Source organism: Mesoplodon densirostris, chromosome X (assembly GCF_025265405.1).
Source record: "Mesoplodon densirostris isolate mMesDen1 chromosome X, mMesDen1 primary haplotype, whole genome shotgun sequence".
NCBI classification, from domain to species: domain Eukaryota; kingdom Metazoa; phylum Chordata; class Mammalia; order Artiodactyla; family Ziphiidae; genus Mesoplodon; species Mesoplodon densirostris.
Window position 1 is genome coordinate 64402375 of NC_082681.1, and position 20091 is coordinate 64422465.

The following is a 20091-nucleotide window of genomic DNA, read 5'->3' on the forward strand; positions in this document are numbered from 1 at the left end:
ATTCAACCATGAGAAAGATGGAAATCCTGCCATTTGTGACAACATGGGTGAACCTGGAGGGCATTATGCTAACTGAAATAAGGTAGACAGAGAAAGACAAATACTGTATGGGATCACTTGTATGTGGAATAGGGGCGGGAAAGGGAAGATGGAGAAATGTAGATTGAAGGGTGAAAACTTTCAGTTGTAAGAAGTTCTCAGGGTAAGAAGTACAGCATGGTGACTCTAGTTAATAATACAGTATTGGGTACTGCATACTTGAAAGTTGCTGAGAGTGTATCTTATGCAGTCTCACCAAAAAAAAGAGTCATCTATGTGAGATGATGTGTGAATTAATTACCTTGATCTTGGTAATCATTCCTATATATATACATATATATATATATATATATATATATATATATATATATATATAAAACCGTGTGTGTGTATATATATACACACACATATATATGTGTATATACATTATATATATATATATAATCATCAAGTTGTATACTTTAAGTATCTACAATTATATTTGTCAATTATTCCTTAATAAAGTTGGAATGAATGAATAAATAAATAAATAAATATTTCTTGGCCCACAAACTCATCCTGTTACCTTTGTTACATAGTTTGATTAAATATGACTTTATTATTTCAAAAGAAGAGACTAAATCTATAGAGTTAGAATATCCCACTTCCACTCTCATTTTTCCAAACAAGAATGTACCCACACCTCTCAAGAGAGAAAGAGAGACATGCTCTTGTAGCTTTGTGTTAAAATAGCTCTATTTTCTCATGGTCAAAAATTTTATAGCATATTATTTACCTCTTGCTCTTTCGTATTACTGTATTTAAATACTGATTCTGCCACTTACTACTTTAGGAAATTTACTTAACTGGTTTATCCTTCAATTTTCTCACTTGCAGAGTCAGAATAATAATAATGTGGGCTATATAATATAGAGTTATTGTGAGGACTGAATGAGTTAATACACGCCAAGCACTTACCTGTGTAAGCATACTGCACCAGGGAATTAAGTGCATTAGGATCGACTCCTTCCATCCTGACCTCTTCTTGTTTGGCTTCAAGCACATCATTAGTAAACATTGCAGCAAAATAATCAGACACTGCACTGAGAACCAACCTGGAATTAGGAATGTTTCATAGGAAGTTAAATCAGTCCATAATCTCACTGAAAAAGACATGAAATATAGTCAGTAAGTTTTTAACACTGATGAGTATGTTTACTGCATAAATCTTTCATAGTTCAGTAAAGTGTAGTGAAATTAGAACGGTAAATTAAGTAAGTTGATTTTGCTTAGACAATTTGGGCTGTTTCTCTTCATCGATTTCTCTAAAGTTTGGCTCTTCTAAATATCACACAGGGAAACAGATCATATAGGCTAGTGCTTTTTCAATATAAAAACATAAAAATCTATTTTCCTCAATGCTCCAATTCGTAATCAATTGACTGATTCTTTCTCATTCATGCTAGCTATAGTTATTAAATGATCTGTCTGCATAAGGATACTTACCGATGGGCTGGGATTCGGAGGTGTCCGGCAATGAGTAGCACATCACACAATTGTTTCTCTTTCAGGTAGTTCTCCATTTTATGAAGTGTTTGTTCCGCATGGTTTACAGCATGGAAGTGCTCCTCAGATCTGCTAACATTCATTTCTTCAGGATGCTGCATATCTAATCTAAAAGGGGGATAAGTGTGAGAAGATATTATTTTCTCCTAGTGGGTGTGCAAAAATCCAGTAGAAATTTGGGCACATCTACTTCTAAAATAAATAAATAGAATTAAAGTAAACTTAAAATTTACCCACCAATCCTAAATATTTCACTGTTATTGCTCCCTAACCTCTATTAAAGTGAAGTGTCATGATTACTACTGATGTCTGGAATGTAACCGTGGATGTGACTATGCATGGTTCAATGGTAGGGCTAGTGCTAATTTTTATATTCACAAACATAAACTTCAAGATACAAGCCTCTTTCTTTGATTTTTATTGGCATCACAATTATGCCATTTGGCATGAAATTGTAGGCATGATTCAAAATACTTTTCAAATTTGATTATGTTCTGAAGCTTCTCCATGGAGTACTCATTACACATCAGAGATATTTCTTGAAGAATCTCAAGGCCGAGACTTCCACAACATTGTTTACAATATGTCATTCCCATCAATAAAATAAACATATTTCTATCTTTTATCATTTTTCCAGCTTTACTGAGATATAATTGACATACTACATTAAGTTTTAGATGTACAATGTGATGAGTTGATATACATATATATTGTGAAAGGATTACCACAATAAGGTTAGTTAAAATATCCATCATCTTACATAGTTACCATTTTGTGTGTGTGTGGTGAGAATATTTAAGATCTACCCTCTTAGCAATTTTCAAGTATACAACATAGTATTGTTAACTATAGTCACCATGTTGTATATTAGATCCTCAGAACTCATTCATCTTCTGACTGGAAGTTTGTACCCTTTGACTGTTTAGGCAAAGATGATGACTGTTGAATTTGCAATAATGAAAGCTCTTTACATGTCTTTTCAACCTCATACAATGGTGGAATTTAAGTACTAACACAAGCACATAGAGGATTACAGTGAGTAGAAGCTTAAAAATTTGATGGTAAGATGAACATACTTTTCTTGTTATGATTCTAGCTTCCAAGCATCATTTTCCACCCACCAGTTAAAATTAGTTTTAGGTCCCCCCACACACAATTTAGGCTGTGTTTCTTTGAAGACAATTGGCCCAGGGTGACATTACTGTCTTTTTGTCTGTGCAATTCAAATAAATGATCCATCTGCAAATCTTCTTAACCTTTAAGGATTCTTTTGGACATTCTGTCACAATACTCTATGGACAATTAGGGTAATAGGATATGAATATCCTTAAAAATTGCTTATTTTTTATTTTATATTTTTAGAAAGGAACAATCCCTTGGCACCATAGAATGGAAGGCATTCAGGTTTCACTGAACTCACTTATCCTAATCTTTCCTCTGTTCAATAAATGGTTTGATTCACATTGAGTCAATCAAACATTCAGTATCTAATTATCTAATTATCTTAGCTGTCCTTGTGTATACTCCAGCATGTATTGGAGATGGGCATATTCTAAAGGAGGAATATGCTTTGAGAAGTTCTTACTGGGAAATATTTGTTTTTCATTTCCTATGTGGATGCCTGTGTGTGTGTGTGTGTGTGTGTGTGAGTGTGTGTGTGTGTGTGTGTGTGTGAGAGAGAGAGAGAGAGAGAGAGAGAGAGAGAGAGATTTCCCTGGCAAGGACTTCCAGTACTATATTGAGTAGAAGTGGCAAAAGTGGGAATGCTTGTCTTGTTCCTCATCTTCTAGAAAAACCTTTCAGTAACCACTGATACGGTGATTTTTACAATGGCCTTTATTATGTTGTGGTAGCTTCTCTCTTTTTTCTAGTTTGTTGATTTTTTTTAAATAATGAAAGGGTATTTAATTTTGTAAAATGTTTCTCTGCATCAATTGAGATGATTGTTTTTTCCTATGTTATGCTAATTATAGGATATTGCATCGATTGATTTTCATATGTTGAAACAACCTCACATTGCAGGAATAAATCCCACTTTATCATGGCTTATAGTCCATTTAATGTGCTACTGAATTCTATTTGCTAGTGTTCTGTTGAAGATTTTGCATCTATATTCATAAGAAATATTGGTCTGCAGATTTCTTTTCTTGTAGTGTCTGTCTAGTTTTGGAATCACGGTAATGGTGACCTCATGGAATGAGTTTGGAAGTGCTCCCACCTCTTCAATATTTTGAAAGAGTTTGAGGAGGATTGTTATTAATTCCCCTTCAAATATTTTGTAGAATTCACCAGTGAAGCCATGTTGGTCCAGGCCTCTTCTTTGTTGGGAGGTTTTTTGATTACTGATTCAATCACTTTTTACTAGTTACAAGTTGGTTCATATTTTATTTTCCTTCATGATTCATTCTTGTGAGGTTGTGTGTTTCCAGGAACTTGTCCAATTCATTTAGTTATCCCAAAGCTGGCATACAGTTGCTCATAGTAATTACAATTTTTTTAAAATTTCTGATTTTAGCTACTTGAGTCTTCTCAATTTTCCTCTTCATGCAGCTTAAGGTTTGCCAATTTTGTTGATGCCTTCAAAGAACCAACTATTGGTTTCATTGGTTTTCTCTATTTTTTAATTCTTGATTTTGTTTATTTCTGTGTCAATATTTCTTATTCCCTTCCTTCTGTTTCAATTTAGTTTTCTTTTTCTTTTTCTTTTTGCTATACAGTAGATTCTTATTATCTATTTTATGTACATTAGTGTGAATATGTCAATCCCAATCTCCCAATTTATCCTATCCCCCACCTTTCTCACTTGGTAACCATAAGTTTGTTTTCTACATCTGTGACTATTTCTGTTTTGTAGATAAGTTCAATTGTACCTATTTTTTTTTTAGATTCCACATATAAGTGATATCATATGATATTTATCTTTCTATGTCTGACTTACTTCACTCAGTATGACAATTTCTAGGTCCATCCATGTTGCTGCAAATGACATTATTTTGTTCTTTTTTATGGCTGAGTAATATTCCATTGTATATATGTACCACTACTTCTTTATCCATTCTTCTGTTGATGGACATTTAGGTTGCTTCTATGTCCTGGCTATTATAAATAGTTCAGCAATGAGCACTGGGGTGCATGTATATTTTCAAATTATGGTTTTCTCCAGATATATGCCCAGGAGTGGGATTGCTGGATCATATGGTAACTCTATTTTTAGTTTTTTAAAGAACCTCCATACTGTTCTCCATAGTGGCTGAGGAATAAAGTTAGCTTTTTGATTTGACATCCTTTCTCTTTTTTAATGTAAGCATCTACAGCTAAAAATTACCTGCTTAGCACTGCTTTTGCTGCTTATGATAAGTTTTGGTATTTTGATACATCTTTTCATTGGCTCAAGATATTTTCTAGTTATCATTGTGATTTCATTTTTCCCTATTGGTTGTTTAAGAGTGCATTGTATAAATAAGCTACAAGGATATATTGTACAGCAAAGGGAATATAGCCAATATTTCATAATAACTATAAACAGAGCATAATCTATAAAAATTTTGAATCACTATGCTGTACACCTGAAACTAATATTATTGTAAATCAGTTATACTTCAATAAAAAAAATCTGCTTATCTTAGAACCCCAACCCAAATCATAAGAAAAAATTTAAGTGAAAAAAAGTGTATTGTAATTTCCACACATTTGTGGGTTTTCTAATTTTCCTTCCACTGTTGATAGCTATTTTCATGCCACTGTGATCAGAAAGAGCACTTCATATGATTTCAATCTTTAAAATTTATTAAGACATTTTGCAGTCTAAGATATGGTCTGACCTTGGTAATATTCCACATGCATTTGAGAAAAAATCTTATTTTTCCATTGTATGGTGCTTTTTTGTTTGTTTGTTTGTTTGTTTTTTCTATATAGGTTAAGTCCAATTATTCTACAGAGTTGATGAAATCCTCTATTTCCATATTGAACTTATGGCCAGTTGTTCTATGGGTTATTGATATTGGTGTATTGAAGTCTCCTAGTATTATTGTAGATCCACATAATTTTTGCTTCAACTCTGTCAATGTTTGCTTCATATATTTAGGAGTGTTGATATTTGTTTCTTCTATCTTTATAATTATTATATCTTATGGGTGAAATGACCCTTTTATCAGTAAAACCTCCTTTGTCTTTTGTAAAAGTTTTTTTACTTAAAGTCTATTTTGTTTGATATAATATAGCTAGCCCTGCTCTCTTTTGGTTGCTATTTACATGAAATATCTTTTTCCATTCTGGAATGTACTTACTCTGAAGTGAGTTTCTTTTAGACAGCATATAGTCCAATCCTTTAAAAAAATCTGTCAATCCATGTCTTTTGATTGAGGAGTTTAATTCATTTATACTTAAAGTAATTACTTATGAGGAAGGACAAAATTGTCATTATGTTCTTTGTTTTCTGTATGTCTTATAATAGCTTTTCTGTACCTTACTCCATATCACTGCTTTTCTTTCTGTTTAGTTGATATTTTTTTTGTAGTGAAACATTTTGATTTTCTCCTCATTTCCATTTGTCAGTATTATATATTTTCTTTGTAATTACCATGGAGATTACATATAATGTCCTAAAGTTATAACAATCTATTTTAATGCGATTTCAACTTAACTTCAATCACATAGAAAAACTCTACTCCTTTACAACTATGCCCCACCTTTTTTGCTATAGACATCACAGATTACATTATTGTGTATTGTGTACTCATTATCATAGATTTATAATCACTTTTTTGTGGTTTTGACTTTTAAATCCTGTAGAAAAATAAAAAGTGGTGTTATGAATCAATATTAATAATAATGGTTTTTATATTAGTCATGCATCTTCCTTTATCTGAGAAATTTATGTATTACTTTTTGGCTTTGAGTTACTGTATAGGATATTTTCATTTCAACTTGAAGGACTCCCTTTAACATATCTTGTTGTGAAGGTCTAGTTGTAATAAATTTTCTCAATATTTGCTTATCTGGGAATATCTTAATTTACCCCTCATTTCTGAAGGACCATTTTTACAGATATAGAATTCTCATTTGATATTTTTCTTTTCTTTCAGTAGTTTTTTTTTTTTTTTTTTTTTGCATGTGGGTCTCTCACTATTGTGGCCTCTCCCGTTGTGGAGCACAGGCTCTGGATGTGCAGGCTCAGTGGCCATGGCTCATGGGCCCAGCTGCTCCACGGCATGTGTGTTCTGCCAGGACCAGGGCATGAACCTGTGTCCCCTGCATCAGCAGGCGGACTCTTAACCACTGCACTACCAGGGAAGCCCTCTTTCAGTACTTTAAATAGAGTCAGCCGTCCATATCCCTGGGTTCCACATGTTGAACACATCCACAGATTTTTGTATCTGTGGTGGGTCCTGGAATGAATTCCCCATGGATACTGAAGGGCAAATGTATATCATCCCTCTGCCTTCTGTCTTGCAAGGTTTCTGATGAGAAAATTATTGATAATTTTATTGATGATTCCTTGTATGTGTTGAGTCACTTCTTTTCTGCTGCTTTCAAAACTGATCTGTCTTTTACTTTCAACAGTTTCATTACAATGTGTTTGGGTCTCTTTGGGTTTATCCTATTTGAAGTTCATTTAGCTACCTGTATTTTAAATCTATATCCCTCCTCAAATTTGGGGAATTCTTTATCATGATTTCTTCAAAGTAGGTCTCTGCTCCTTTTCTCTCTCTTCTCTCTCTGGGATTTCAGGTATGCATATATTGGTCTGTTTGGTGATGGCTCTTAAGTCTCTAAGACTCCATTCACTGTTTTTCAATCTTTTTTCTTTGTGTTCTAGATTTGAAAATTTCATATAACTTGTCTTCAAATTCACAGTTTTTATCCTGCTGGTTCAAGTCTGCTATTGAAGCCCTCTAGTAAATTCTTCAATTCAGTATTGTAATTTTCATGTCCAGAATTTCTGTTTGCATCTTTTTTTGTAATCTCTATCTCTTTCTTGATATTCTTATTTTGTTCATATGTTGCTTTCCTGATTTCTTTTAGTTCTTTTTTCTGTGTTTTCCTTTAGCTCTTTGAGGATATTTAAGAAAGTTGTTTAAGTTATTTGTCTAGAATTTTTAAAATCTGTTGTTCTTTATGGTCAGTTTCCTGATATTTATTTTGTCCCTTTTGAATGAGCCATGTTTCCTTGTGATCTTTTGTTAAAATTGGGTATTTGGAAAAACAGCCACTTTCCCTAATCTTTGCATAATGGCTCTGTGTGGGGGAAGTATTTCACTAATCGGCCCAACATGAAAGTTGAGTTCTCAGGACTTTTCTGAGAATGAATCTCTGTGGACTTGCATGTGTGCTTTTTTTATTCCAATCTCACATATACACACTTGCTTATACATATCATAATTTCTCTAAGTCTCACTTCTGCTTATTTGTCAGACCTTAGATATTCTTTTGTATACCTTTGACTATAATCACTTGCCCCAAAGTATCCATGGGTCTGTAGTCCTGCAATTTTCATGTGCTATTGTACCTGCCCCTACTTTTTATGGCTTCCAACTTGGCATCCAAACCATACTGCTATTCTAATCTGAGCATTGAGTTAGGCAATACTGAAATTAGTTTGTTGCATAGCCTACAGATAGACCAGAATGTGGCCAAAAATTCAACTCATTTCTTGTATCTTGAGGGGGAAATCAAGAAATAAGTTGCCTTCCTCCAATTATGCTGTGTTACCCTGGTATAAGAGCAAGCATAAATGCCATGAAATTGCTAGTGATTTGAATGTGACTTTTTCTTGATCAGACATTTACTTGGCTGCTGTATATCCTTAATTTGCTTCCAGAGCACCCACGAAGCTTTTTAAATCAATCTGTAGTTGCTTACTTGATATTTCCATAAAGGACAAGGGTCTGGGGCTTCTTAATCCACCATTGTGCTGAAATCACAGAAGTTACTGCAGTCTTATTTTATTTAATTTTAAGGAGAATACTTGAGTTTCTTATGTTTTTCTGAGTAGCATTGAAACAGATATCAGAACAATAAGCCTTTGAGATTGCTTTTGATGTAAAACTCTTTTGTAAAAAATTTACTTTGAGAAAAAAACGGAAGGCATTATCTTAAAAAATTGGTGTCGTTAATTTTGGAGGTCACTTTGGAAGGCAATTTGGAAATAAACTTTAAAAAATTAAAATATAGATACTTTGTAAAGACATTCTTGGCAAGCCTCTGAGTCTGAAGTTGAAAGTCTGAATGCAGTTATTTTAGAGAATGTGCCTTTTAACCTAGTTAAAATGTTGTAAAGACACAGAACCTCATGCTGTTAATATAAAGAGCATAACTTCATATTTAGGCATTTCTCAAATAGCTTCATATTTTTATCTGTTTTTCTTTTGTAAATTCCATTTTTTCAAGTGAACCATGGAGATTAAATGGAAACTTAGACTTCTTCTAATGGTGCTAACTTAGTTCCAAAAACTCATTATAGAGAAGAGCATTTTCTTACTGAGGGAATGTAAAACTACACAGAAAATTAATATTTATTTTTTTGTATATGGTGATGCTGGACCATATGAAAAATTGCTCTCTTCAATCCAAGGGACAAGCTTATTGCTTAAATAATATTTTTGTACTGACTCTCCTTTGGAGAGCTGTTAAAGCTTCATCCATGTGTTTTTCCTGGCAAATAGAAGGCACTCAGTAAATATCTGATTAAGATATTAATTTATGCACATTTTTAATGCTATTGTAGCTTGAACTTTACTACATTTGGAGTCTTGGAAGTGTATGAATTAAATCTCAAAAGCAAATCACAAACTTAAAGCTTCTTCTTGCTAAGATACCTATGCAGATAATATAAACTTACAATCATACAGATAATATAATGACTTGAGTGGCATAAATTAAGCAAACATTCTAAACCTATAGTAGGTAGAGATTTTTCTCTGAAGAAATAATGTATTCTTTTGTGTGAAATAAATATTTTAATATATCATATGTGATTATATTTTAAGATATCATCTGTTGTAAATGACAAATTGTTAGTTGAAAGGAAATATTATATATGGATAATATAAAGCAAATGCCTGCAATGTTTCCATTAAAACCAAAACATTTTGCCATTTATGAAGGCTTATCAGTTATTAATATTGGGGATAATATATTTTAAAATTTTGTTGTTACTTAATTATGATAAATAAAGATGACATCAAAGTTGAAATCACTTTCATCTGGAACTCTAAAATTTATTTGCTCTTGTAATTTTAGCCTCCAGAATTGTTAGGAAGTACATTTATGTTGTTTAAGTAATCAAGTCTGTGCTATTTCATTATGGCAGTCCTAGAAAACTAATGTAAGCTATATATAAAATTAAATATGATAAGGTCAGGTAATTTTTTCCATTAGCTTATAAACATTTACTGAAAGCAACTATATGTATTTAACAATAATAAATGACAAAATCTCGAGATGTCAAAACTTATTAAACATTGCATTAATTGCATTTTAAAAATTAATAAAATTTGAGAGGGGACAGTGTGGTGTAGTTATTAAGAACTTAAGCTTTTTACTCAAATGTTTAATTTCAATTCTGACGCTTAATTAAGTGACTTTAAAATATTTGCTTCTCTTCCCTAATGCTTAACTCCTCTCATCAGTAAACTAATGCCAATTCCAAAGAGGATTTTCTGAACACAACAGGAAATACTCATTAAATATTAGCTATCCTAGTCACTAAAAGCACCAGCACAAACACCAGTCATCATTGTAATTTCAACATCATAATCACCATTTAGGGTTGCCACAATCAGTGAAATTGGCAGAAATAATACAGGGTAGCCTTAGAAGTATACAAAAATAATGCAGGTGAGCTTAGCTTTGAAGGATGGACATGGCCTGGATGAGCAGAAAAGAGTGAAAAGGGTATTTGAAGAATGGAGAACAAGGTGAGCAAAAGTTTGTAATTGTTGTAACTGCTGTTATTTTTCCCCAGCTAGATTTCTCATAACATGTTAGAAAGAATGTAGAAGTAGAAAAGTAAAATTTAGACTAGGAACAGAGGTTAAACACCAGGAAAATCATAAATCTTTTATGAAACCTGGTGTGGGCAGTGAAAACTGAGAAAAGGGAAATCTGCAGTCAGGAACTGAGTCAATAAGAAGGAGTTGCTCTGAATGAGTTAGTCTGAAGGGCAGTTCTAGATTACACCTGATAGTGACTTGACAAAGGAGCAAGGAGTGTGAAAGTATTTAGCATTTGGTGGCAGTGAGACACCATTTGAAGGTCTTCCCTGAGTGAAATAATGGTAATTCTGAGCCAGATTCCTGGCAACAGAAAAGTACACAACATGTTCAGCACCTGCATTTGACTATCTTCATTGTGGTATACAGATTACATGTGGAACAAAAGTGAAAGCAATAAGTAGCATTCACAGATTTAATGAACTACAGCATAGACAAGAAAGAGAATTAATATAGAATTGTTATTTAAACAGCAGCAGGATCAAGAGAAGTTGGTGGTCTTTTTGCTTCTTTGTTGTGTGTTATTTGGGGAAAAGTTATTTAACTGAAGGGAACCTAATGCTTTTTTAATTTATATTTTTTTGGTTACACCATGCTGGACAAAAAGTATCTGAAAAGAGGTTGACAAACCAGAATGATGAGATATTCACACAATCTATGCATACATGATATTCCCTTAGATGTGAAGATTAATATGTGAAGTTTGTTTGAGGCTGGTGAAAGACTTTTACGTAGCAATTGCTAATGCTTTGGGGTTTCCAATGGGAACAGTGGGTGAGGCAAGGGAAAGTAGACAGTCTCCCAACCAGTTTTTAATATGGTATTAAAAAGTTTGATTATTTATTGTTGTAATATGGTTTCCTAAAGACTGTTGATAGTATTTTGTTACAATGTTACTGTAACAGAGAAGAAAAAACCTGAAATATATATAATAGCCCATTCTCAAGCCTCTGCCTTCCAGGCTTGACCTTTAAATTTATAACACATTTCATTCATATAGAGGCAAAAAGTTGTGGAACAGAGAATAACATTTGTCTTGTTGGAGGTTTATAGGAACATTGTGACCTGACCTACATGGATAGCTGCAAGAACAAAGGATTCCAGCACCAAGAAGTTTGCAACAACCAGTCACCTCCGCCCCACCCCTTTCCGTATTAATAAAGAAGTCTGAGTTTTAACTTGGGGAAGATGGTTCTTTGGGACACTAGTCCACCATATTTTCAGTCTGCTGGCTTACTGAATAAAGTCACTATTCCTTGCCCCAAAACTTCATCTCTTGATTTACTGGCTTGTTGTGAGGGAGCAGTACAAGCTTGAACTTAGTAACATTACTATTCTTCATTTGCTTTATAAGATTCATGAAATTTGTGAGTGACTTATGTTAAATACAGAGGTCAGATTTCTGCATCAATGATAGAATTATTTTAATAAGTCGTATTTTTTTAAATATAAAAATATTTTATCATGAATGAGCCTATATTAGAAAATATATTAATTTTCAAATAAGAATTACATTTGTAATCCTACCTAAGTGATTTTTTATATTGTAAATTAATATATTTCTATTCAAAATAATTTCAATCTTCTAATGGAAAATGAATTATAGAATGCTGAATAATAAGTTATGAAATCTGGTATAATCATTTGCAAGTAAAGCAGCCAAATCACTCACTAAGTATTGATACATGTTGACTCAAGATTCCTTTTGGATAAGTTATTGTAATTAAGGCACATTTTCCATAGTATATTGAATTTGTGATGTCTATCAAGTGTTTCCTTTGACATAAGCAAAAAGCTGCTAGAGTTGAAAATAAAACATGTCACAGTGTTTTTAATGTGAAGAGCTATACTTGTTTCCAATATGTTTATAAGTCTTCCAGGAGTGCATGTAGATTTTTCCTTTTTGGAATCATCATGTAAGGCTATTTGTTATATATATTTAAAAAACTCATTAACACCCTCCTTTTCCAAGCTTTCTTGGTAAGACCTTAATGTCGTTTTACAAAAAAAGTCTGAATTTATGTCTGTGCAGATATACACATCACAGTTCTACTCACCTTAGTGAAAATGTGCTACCTAGTATAAGTCAATATCAAGATCAAGTTCTAGACCTAGATTAAAAAGAAAAATGTATATTTTCACCTATACACCAAACGAAAATTAGAGACTGTAATATACATAAATATGTGGAATGTAAAACTAAGGCTTTGCATATCATCATATAAAGACAAAAGAATATATTTTAAAAGATATTCTCAGGAGAATGCTGTAAACTGAAGTGTAAGTACTTAGAGTGCCCTATACTCCAAATGTTATTTGATTTTGCTGTTGTCTTTCTTAGTTTTGAAATAAGCTTTAATGAAAGAGAGAAATATTCCAAAGGACAAAGTAAATAAAACTAATGGTAGTGAATTTTAATGATAATTATTATAGAAAAATGTTAGCTCTTAAATAATTGTTTTACTTGTTGTACTTGTGACCTTCCTCTCTTCATTCTAAAATACAGTTAAAGAATTTCTATCCATTTTACATGCCTAAGTGAACTATAATTAAATTAGTAAAAGGAGAGGCTATCATGCTGATGTATTTACTGTGGGTAATGTTCAAATGTCTTCCAAATATGCATTCTTCAAACAGAGTAAAATAAATATTAACGTGCTAACCAAGTGAAAATATTTATTTATAAAAATAACTTTAGCTCTTTTAGATCCAAAAGAGCTTTTGTGAAAATAACAACAAAACTTCTTCATGAGGCTGAAGTGGGAGCTGACAAAATTGACACTTGCCTTATGGGATACCTGTTATGACCTATTTCCCTTCAGAGTTGCTATATAGTAGGAGACACAGTTTGAACAACAATATACCTAAATTAATTTTTAAATGAAGTATGTACTTTATAATTTTAACTATTGTGAAAATTCCCACATAAATATAAAACAGTCTTTTATGTTGGTCTTCACTATCAGAAAAGGAAGACTTACATATCTTCACACATTAACAGTATAATGGTAATCATAATCATAATTACAGACTAATGAGTGTCAGTTATGAGCCAGGCAATATGCTATATATTTTCTTATATATTAAGTCTTTTAGTATTCACTGTCTGTAAGTTAAAATTTATCTCTATCTTTAAGATATGGAAACTCAGGCTCAGAAAGATTTAAAAAATTCCTAATATTATGTAAGCTATTAAATGAAGAGTTGGGTTTCAAGCCAAACCAAGATCTGTCTGATCCTAAGGCTGATTTATTTCTAGTATTCCACAATACAATTTAACTACTTACATTACATTGCACATTTAACTTACAGAAGGTTGGAGTCTTTGTATTGTATTTTAAATAGTTGGTACAGACAAAGTACACATTTATTCTAAAGGAAATCTCAGAAAGGATACATTTGTTGACAGCAGTTTTATAATTTATGAACTAAAAATTCAGAAATTATAATAACTTCTGAAAGCTTCTTAAATAATTTATGATACTGATCAAATGTAAAGATTACAAATTAGTGACCTGTAAATCACATTTTTAACTCAAGATATTTTAAGGTAGGAAGATAAGGGATCTGGGGATTGCTTGGCTTAGAAGTAATTTGAGAACTGTGTTAATTACCTGGGCTGACCTACTAACTTCAGCATTTTAGAGTCTTTACTTTTAGAACTTGTTTCAGAAAGACAGGGTTCTTGAAGCTGTGTCATTTATTGTCCTCTAAAAAAAATCTTATCTATGGATACTTTAAAAGATAAAAACTATGTTCTTCACTACCAGATTTTAGAGGAGACACATGAAAAAGGGAATGGTATTTCTCTTTGAAAAAATATTTCCAGGTTGAAAATGAAGTGTTTTGATTTTGATTTATATTTTTTAGATTCTTTTACCAAATATTTGATTTGTAGCATACTTGGAAAACAAGAAATACAAGAAGAAACAAAAGCAGAATAATGGGTTGCATCTTAATCTAATAGAGTTGGATGGCTTTATGGCAATTCACATATATGTTTTATCTGAATACTTAGGCCACACACAGTGTTCTTGGTTCTTTTTTCAGAGTGATGCTATTCCCAAACCCAAAGTAGAGCTGCTGATGACATAGTGACAAAAGTAGAAATGGTGAACTGAAATAATCACTCCCTCTTAGTGATTTAAGAATACTCTATTAAAAGCAGCACAGTACAATCCTCTAAACCCATGTTTGGCATTCTCTGAGAATAGCATCACTGTTTTGTTTGCTACTTATATTTTTCTTATTTCTAAACCATTCATAGGATCAAATGAATCTGATCATATGTTTACATCAGATGTTCAAAGTATTCAGGGCCTGTGATTGTATTAATAGAAAAAGAACACAGTGGTATTTTTCAGAGTGTTGTTGTAAGAACAGAATTAAAAGATAAATATAATTCACACATGGTACATAAGTTCTTGAAAAAACATTATAATAGGATGTTCAGTTTTCAAAGCTTGATTAAATTTGAATGTAAAAAGCAAAATATATTTTTTAGACCGAGTTCAATGTTTCTGGGAAACATTTATATTTTGTTTTTTTTGTTTGTTTGTTTTGTCTTTCATAGTACTTGTGAATTTGGCACCTAGATGTCTAGGTAAGGAAATTTGTCAGGATCTAGTCAGTCATTAGGAACTACTGGAGAACAAATGAAATGCAAGTCTCAGAAAGCAAAAAGCCAGCAATACAGGCAGACAGATGAGGATGAAGTGGGCTGAGAATTATGGAAAGACAAGGTACAGGATAAAAAGTATGAATTACATTCAGGAGGAACCAATGGAAAAGAAAAAAGTCACAATAAAAACATTATATACCATATCATATTATAAATTATCTTAATTGCAATAATCATTAGAACAAATGAAACCACCTAAAAACGTAATGATGAAATATGGCTGTCTTATTCAAAATATGGGAGTCTTATTTCCCATGATTTAGCCATAACAAGGTTATTATTTCTGGTTCCCATGCAGGTTATAAAATATTCTATTCTACATATACATTTTTTGGAGGTTTTAATTTTCCATTTTTACTATGCATAAAATATCTCAAGGCCCCTTAGTGGTCAGCAGGGAAGTATAGAATGATCTAGAATTTTACTAGTCTTTGGATGGAAAAAAAAATCAAAATTAAAGTATCAGAATCTATTATGTTAGGATCGTATATTTAAAAAAATATATTGCAGTATAGTTGCTTTATAATGTTGTCTTAGTTTCAGGTATACAGCAAAGTGAATCTTTATACATATACATATATCAATTCTTTTGTAGATTATTTTCCCATATAGGCCATTACAGAGTACTGAGTAGAGTTCCCTGTGCTATACAGTAGGTCCTTATTAGTTACTTATTTTATATATAGCAATGTGTATATGTCAATCTCAATCTCCCAATTAATATATCCTCCCCTTACCACTTGGTAACCATAAGTTTGTTTTTTTACATCTGTAGGGATCATACATGTTTTAATATTTCCATAAGAGTGGGAATTTAAATTTTGTCACCCCTCATTTGATTGGGTTATAAACTAAGCTCAAAGTTTAGTTAATCCTCAAAATGACATCTAATTTTTCTAATATGATTAGTGATTTTATGCACTTCTGTCTTTCCCCTAGATTAGTAAATTATCCCCTTTCTAATAATTTGTGGAAATTAAATGCACTGAATTTTAATGAAGTAGAAAATAAATTATTCTATTCTTTCCATTAGATTGTAGGATTGCTTTACATAATTAAACTATTAATGATTAATTCATGGACATATCACCATTTGTTTTACTAAATGGAATTCTACAGTATCAATATATTCTATATTCTCATTAACTATTATAATGGTCCTTTAGAAATTCTTAATTTGGACTTCACTAATTCAAAATTTGTAACAATTTAAACAAATGGTAAGATGTAGTGGTGAAGCCTGTGGCAAATCCTCACTCATCATGGAGTTTAGGAGTCATAGGCATTTTCCCATGATATTTCTGGGCACCTCAGGGTCTTGGTGCTCTGGCCTGGTGTCAGGCCTGAGCCTCTGAGGTGGGAAAGCCGAGTCCAGGACATTGGACCACCAGAGACCTCCTGGTCCCAAGTAATATCAAATGGCGAAAGCTCTCCCAGAGATTTCTGTCTCAACACTAACACCCAGCCCTACCCAACAGCCAGCAAGCTCCACTGCTGGAGGCCCAATCCTAAACAACTAGCAAGAAAGGATCACAATCACACCCATTAGCAGAGAGGCTGCCTAAAATCATACTAAGTTCAGAGACACCCCAAAACACACCACCAGAAGCAGCCCTGCCCCCCAGAAAGACAAGATCCAGCCCCACCCACCAGAACACAGGCACCAGTCCCCTCCACCAGGAAGGCTACACAAGCCACTGAACCAACCTTACCCACTGGTGACAGACACCAAAAACAATGGGAACTATGAACCTGCAGCCTGCAAAAATGAGACCTCCACAGTAAGTTAAGCAAAATGAAAAGACAGAAAAATATACAGCACATGAAGGATCAAGGTAAAAACCCACCAGACCAAACAAATGAAGAGGAAATAGGCAGTCTACCTGAAAAAGAATTCAGAGTAATGAGAGGAAATATGATCTAAATCTTGTAAATAGAATGCAGAAAGTACAAGAAACATTTAACAAGGACCTAGAAGAACTAAAAAGCAAACAAATAATGATGAACAACACAATAAATGAAATTAAAAATTCTCTAGAGGGAATAAATAGCAGAATAACTGAGGCAGAGACTGGATAACTGAGCTGGAGTATAAAAGAGTGGAAAAAACTATAGCAGAGCAGAATAAGGAAAAAAGAATAAAAATAATTGAGGACAGTCTCAGAGACCTGTGGGAAAATATTAAACACACCAACATTTAAATTATAGGGCTCCCAGAAGAAGAAGAGAAAAAGAAATGGTCTGAGAAAATATTATAGTTGAAAACTTCCTTAGCATGGGAAAGGAAATAGTCAATCAAGTCCAGGAAGTGCAGATAGTTCCATACAGGATAAATCCAAGGAGAAACACACCAAGACACATATTAATCAAACCACCAAAAATTAAATACAAAGAAAAAATATTAAAAGCAGCAAGGGAAAAGCAACAAATAACATATAAGTGATTCCCTATAAGGTTAACAGCTGATCTTTCAGTGGAAACTCTGCAAGCCAGAAAGGAGTGACAAAACATATTTAAAGTGATGAAAGGGAAAAACTTACAACTAAGATTACTATAACCAGCAAGGATCTCATTCAGATTCGACACAAAGTTAATACCTTTACAGACAAGCAAAAGCTAAGAGAATTCAGCAGCACCAAACCAGCATTACAACAAATGCTAAAGGAACTTCTGTAGGCAGGATACACAAAAGAAGGAAAAGACCTACAAAAACAAACCCAAAACAATTAAGAAAATGGTAATAGGAACATACATATCAATAATTACCTTTAATGTAAATGGATTAAATACTCCAACCAAAAGACATAGACTGGCTGAATGGATACAAAAACAAGACCCATATATATGCTGTCTACAAGAGACCTACTTCAGACCTAGGGACAAATACAGACTGAAAGTGAAGGCATGGAAAAAGATATTCCATGCTAATGGAAAGCAAAAGAAAGTTTGAATAGCAATTCTAATATCAGACAAAATAGACATTAAAATAAAGAGTATTACAAGAGACAAAGAAGGCCACTACATAATGATCAAGGGATCAATCCAAGAAGAAGATACAACAATTGTAAATATTTATGCATCCAGCGTAGGAGCACCTCCATACATAAGGGAAATGCTAACAGCCATAAAAGGGCAAATCAACAGTAACACAATTATAGTGCAGGACTTTTTTTAACATCCCATTTTCACCAATGGACAGATCATCCAAAATGAAAATAAATAAGGAGACAGAAGCTTTAAATGACACATTAAGCAAGATGGACTTAATTGATATTTATAGGACATTCCATCCAAAAACAACAGAATACACTTTCTTCCCAAGTACTCATGGAACATTCTCCAGCATAGATCATATTTTGGGTCACAAATCAAGCCTTGGTAAATTTAAGAAAATTGAAACCTACCAAGTACCTTTTCCGACTACAACGCTATGAGACTAGATATCAATTACAGGAAAAAATCTGTAAAAAACACAAACACATGGAGGCTAAACAATACACTACAAAATAACGAAGTGATCACTGAAGAAATCAAAGAGGAAGTTAAAAATACCTAGAAACAAATGACAAGGAAAACAAGATGGCCCAAAACTTATGGGGTGCAGCAAAAGCAATTCTAAAAGGGAAGTTTATGGCAATACAATCTTACCTCATGAAACCAGAAACATCTCAAATAAACAACCTAACCTTACACCTAATGCAATTAGTGAAAAAAGAACGATGAAAACCCCAAAGTTAGCAGAAGGAAAGAAATCATAAATATCAGATCAAAAATAAATGAAAAAGAAATGAAGGAAACAGTAGCAAAGATCAATAAAACTAAAAGCCGTTTACTCAGTCATAAAAAGAAACAAAATTGAGTTATTTGTAGTGAGCTGGGTGGACCTAGAGACTGCCATACAGAGTGAAGCAAGTCAGAATGAGAAAAACAAATACTGTATGCTAACACATATATATGGAATCTAAAATAGAATAAAATTGTTCTAATGATCCTAGGATCAGGACAGGAATAAAGACGCAGATGTAGAGAATCTGCTTGAGGACATGAGGAGGGGGAAGTGTAAGCTGGGATGAAGTGAGAGAGTAGCAATTGACATGTATTCACTACCAAATGTAAAACAGGTAGCTACTGGGAAGCAGCTGCATAGCACAGGGAGATCAGCTCGGTGCTTTGTGACCACTTATATGGGTGGGATATGGAGGGTGGGAGGGAGACACAAGAAGAAGGGGATATGGGGATACATGTATACATATGGCTGATTGACTTTGTTATACAGCAGGAACTAACACCACATTGTAAAGCAATTCTACTCCAGTGAAGATGTTAAAACAAAACAAAAACAAATGGTAGACTGATACTGATGAAAAAAGTTTACCAAGCCAAACACAAATATATATAATTTAAAGAGAAGACATACTCTTAAGATATATGAGAAACAATCATTTATTAATGCAATCCAAAAATATAACCCTAATATAAACAGAGAAGAACCATTTGGTTTTTGATGTACTCATTACAGATAATTTTTGAATAGATATATAATTAATAGTCCTAAGAGGGCATATGCATTTAAAACAATTTTATTCCTTTTCCAAACAGAATCTGTATCTCATTTGTATCATACCCTACAAGCTAAGAGTGATTAGTGAAAATAAATCAAATTTGAATGAACAGACTTTTCTACACAGAAGTATTCAGAACGATTCCTGTTTACCTAATGTCAAATGATGAGAAGATGGCACTTTCTCAATTCTTGTGTAAAATAATATGTATAATGCCGATTCATTCAATTCAGCAAGTTTTATTGAGATCCTACTATGTACAAGTGCTGAT

The 20091-nt window shown here is 32.9% G+C and overlaps 1 protein-coding gene across 1 annotated transcript in view; it reads right to left on the reverse strand.

The window, feature by feature from the left end:
• Positions 1-20091, reverse strand: part of KLHL4 (kelch like family member 4) — a 114377-nt gene that overhangs the window by 54545 nt on the left and 39741 nt on the right. The window contains exons 2-3 of the mRNA XM_060087103.1: positions 1525-1692; positions 997-1133 (exon numbers count right to left, since the gene is read on the reverse strand). Coding sequence (XP_059943086.1) covers positions 997-1133; positions 1525-1692 — 305 coding nt within the window. The remainder of the gene's footprint in view (positions 1-996; positions 1134-1524; positions 1693-20091) is intronic.